The sequence below is a fragment of the Triturus cristatus genome, chromosome 5_2, assembly GCF_964204655.1.
Source record: "Triturus cristatus chromosome 5_2, aTriCri1.1, whole genome shotgun sequence".
Taxonomy (NCBI): Eukaryota; Metazoa; Chordata; class Amphibia; order Caudata; family Salamandridae; genus Triturus; species Triturus cristatus.
Genome location: NC_140588.1, coordinates 1,094,007,711 through 1,094,011,552, shown reverse-complemented (window position 1 = coordinate 1,094,011,552; position 3,842 = coordinate 1,094,007,711). Strand labels below are relative to the sequence as shown.

General features: G+C 42.5%; 1 protein-coding gene across 1 annotated transcript; it reads right to left on the bottom strand.

The window, feature by feature from the left end:
• Positions 1-2,156: 2,156 nt before the first annotated feature.
• Positions 2,157-3,095, bottom strand: LOC146829745 (olfactory receptor 2K2-like). The gene has a single exon (XM_085606716.1). The coding sequence runs from the start codon at positions 3,093-3,095 to the stop codon at positions 2,157-2,159; it is 939 nt and encodes a 312-aa protein (XP_085462842.1).
• Between the last annotated feature and the right edge of the window lie 747 nt (positions 3,096-3,842).

The following is a 3,842-nucleotide window of genomic DNA, read 5'->3' as shown; positions in this document are numbered from 1 at the left end:
TTCCCTGAGCACTCCAACAGCAGCAAAAGTAGATTGGGGAGGAGTATGAATTAGACTCATTGCATTCACTCATAAGAGGACTCAGAACCACATTCAGGAGTTTTTTGGGAAGGTTCCAATAACAGCAAAAGTATAGTGAGACTGAAAGGGTCCAACACAGGTCCAGGTTTACACAAACACACTCCACTCACCCATGGCAGAAATCAGGTCCAGAAACTGAGATTTGGGGGAGCACTCAATATCAGAATAAGTAGAGAAAGGTGTACGCTGTCCATGGCAGGTACATGTTCATGCACATACCCACTCTCCCATTTCAGCACTCAGGGCAACAATCTGGGATGTGGAGGAACATTGTAATAGCAGAAAATGTAAAGAGAAGGGGGCCACTATCAGGGATTTTAGGGTAAGCCCTCAAATGCAGCACTAATAGAGTGAGGTAGATGGCATCCAACTCATGTCAAGTGGTGTGCACACGCCCTACTCACCCCTGACATCCCTCTGGGTCACTATCGGGGATTTGGAGGGTTCTGCAATAGCAACAAGAGTTGAGTGTGGTGGATGAAGTTGCCCAAAGCCGGTCAACGTTTTCACTTATAGCCCATTTACCAATGTCGGCACTCAGGGTCCCAATCATGGATATGGGACACTCTCCAATGGTGGCACAAGTAGTGTGATGAAGAGGGTATCCAATCCGGCCCCAGGTTTACACACCCCACACTAACCATGACAGCACCCAGGGCCATACTCAGGGATTTGAAGGAGCACTCGTATGGCAGCAAAAAGACTGAGGTAGAGGATGTCCAATGCTGGCCTATGTTTATGCACACATCCCACTCACTCATGTCAGCTCTGAGAGCCACAATAGAGGATTTTGGGGTGCACTCCAACTGCAGTGAGAGTCCCAAACTACAATTAGGGATTTAACTCATCACAGAAATTTGAGGTCAACAAAGTAGGAAAAGGTACATTGAGAACAGTGTGTGTCCAACACATGTTCATGAATACAAACACTTGCTCTCAGTCAAACACACACTCAGCTACTGTCTTGAAAATTAATACACTGAGTCAAGGAATGGCTCTTAAGCCATTGTTTATCCAACGAAGAAGCAAGATCACCAACAGCATAACTCACTAAGATACACTCCCAGGAGTAAACACAGAGAACTGAAGACGTTGATGGTGAGTAAGGGTAGGTGAGTGACAGGATGCCCAACACAGGTCCAAGATCACAAACACTGGGGCTCTCATTCATATACTCAGTCAGAGCAAAATAATAACATTGAGTTCACAGGTTATTTCTTTTTACAATTAGCAGGTACAGTTAAATGTTGGTTGATGCTTACTAAAAGAAGAAAGGTAAATGTATTACCAGTCAGGTAAGAAAGTGCCTATTTTGAAAAGATGCTATCACAAGTGAAAAAAGTACATGTTAATATTTTTTATGTCAAATATCTTTCAATAAAAACAACAGAAATGTAATGAAAAAAACCAAGTTGAATATTGAGTTATGGTTCTGGCTCAAATTTGTTAAACTTCTGAAATTTGCCTGTTAGGTTTCGTGACGCAAATTATCTATCAGCTGCCACTGTTATCACACACAACATTATTGATGACATTATAAGTAAGAACATTGATTAGACCACTTAGGACATCACAATTGACATGGCTGCTTGAACCATATCCAGTGCGACCCTTTTCAGCTGCATGTGATATCACACATGATGTCACCACTCATTACTTCACCAGTGACATCAATGTTAATATAACGGTGTCTAATAGAAGAAAAGTAGTTAAACACATACAGCAGAAATAATCAATATCACCTCTATACCATTTACTTAACTACATATACACTGAGACAGAATTACTTTATTATAGTCAGAGCCACACTTACAAACACCATTTGCGCAACACAGCTGTCTGAGATTTGTGACATAGTCACAGAGACTCACTCAAAGACAGAAATAGGAATAGGTATATATGTACAACACACACACAAACACATACACACGTATTTAAATCCTGGAAGTTGCCCCTAAATAGGAAATATTTAAGGCATGTTGTGGTCTATTTTCAGGTCAGTTCACCTTACATTGCCAATGCACAGCGTTTGTCAGACCAATATGACACTTTTAAGTCACTGTATTCCAAGTCTATCACATCTCTTTGTATACACATTTTCCTATTGATTTTTGCACGGCTCCTTTGACGTCCTTGTTCCTCAAACTGTATATCATGGGATTTAACATTGGTGTCACAATGAGGTAAAACACAGACACCATTTTATCAAAGTTAGGAGAGTGGCTTGAATGGGGTCTCATGTACATAAAGATGGCAGTGCCATAGAAAATGGTGATGACTGTCAGGTGGGAGGCGCAGGTGGAGAATGCCTTGGACCGTCCCTCTGTGGACTTGATTCTGAGGATAGTCACAAGGATGCGAAGATAAATGGCTCCAATCAGGAACACTGGGATCAGCAATATCAGCACACCAACGACAAAGATGACGACTTCATTGATGAATGTGTCAATACAGGACAACTGCAGGACAGCTGGTACTTCACACAGAAAGTGGTTAATTTCATTGCCACACAAGGGAAGATGCAATGTGGATGCCACATGAACTATGGACAGAAGGAAGCCGCTGATCCAAGTTGAAGCTGCTATCCTGATACAGGCTGCCCTGTTCATGATGGTCATGTAACGCAAGGGGTTGCAAATTGCGAGGTAGCGGTCATACGCCATGACGGCGAGGAGGATGCATTCTGTCTCCCCCAAGGACAGGTGGATGTACATTTGTGCTGCGCATCCTGTGTATGAAATAGTTTTCTTTGTAAGCAAGAAAATAACTAGCATTTTGGGGACAATGCTGGTAGTGTAGCAGATGTCTAAGAAGGAGAGGTTACTCAGGAAGAAGTACATAGGTGTGTGGAGACGGCTATCCACTTTGCTGACAATAATCAAGATGCTGTTTCCAATCAGCGTGGTCATGTAGATGGAAAGAAACACAAAGAAGAGGATAAGATTCATCTTGGGGTCTTCGGAAAGGCCCTTCAGGATAAAATCTGTCCCCAAGCTCTGGTTTTCCCTCTTCATATTATTGGCTCCGTCTTATCTGCAGAAAGAAAGATCAAACAGTTATTAAGAGGCAGCTGACATTTCTTGTGACTCGTTAATGTGCAACATAGCTCAGGGCCTTCATGGCACAAATGTGTAAGCCCACGGATTGTTGGGTGAAGAAGAATTTTTAGTTTTTTGAAAGAGAATTGTGTTGCATTCTCTGCTGGGAAAGAGGTGCTACACATGGAGCTGAGATTTTATATTCCTAGATAACAACACATCATGTTTTCTATCCTCCATGCCCTCTCATCAATGTCCTATTTTCGGCTTTTACTCCTCCTCTTACCCCCAGGGGAATAACTACATGGCCACTGGTGATTCATCTGGGTCCTAGTCCCCTGCCTGACCGTTGTTGTCAAGTGAGTGCAAGTAGCGTCCAGGGCAGTAGAGCTACAGATTACTAAAGAGACATTTAAGGACCTTTAATAGATTTGTTTCGGGATGAGAAAGTGGGTCTTAAAGAGGACTACAGCCTTTAAAGTTAGACAGTGTCATCACTTTCAGGGTTGAGGGATTGGAATAGATGTGAGATTAGTGGTGTGTATAGGAATAGTAACAACGTTTTAACCCTGTTGAGCTCAAGAAGTTCTTTACCATCCATGATGTAAGAGAAGACAGTCAGATTCCTAGGGCTGGGTAGATATCTTCCTTCTTGTGTGAGAAGAATTAGGTGTCATGAGCGTAGCTGGAGTGGGACAGACTGTAGTAATCAATAAGGAGTGG

Coding starts and splice junctions, on each gene's coding strand:
- LOC146829745 (XM_085606716.1), bottom strand. CDS start 3,095: ATGAAGAGGGAAAACCAGAGCTTGGGGACAGATTTTATCCTGAAGGGC.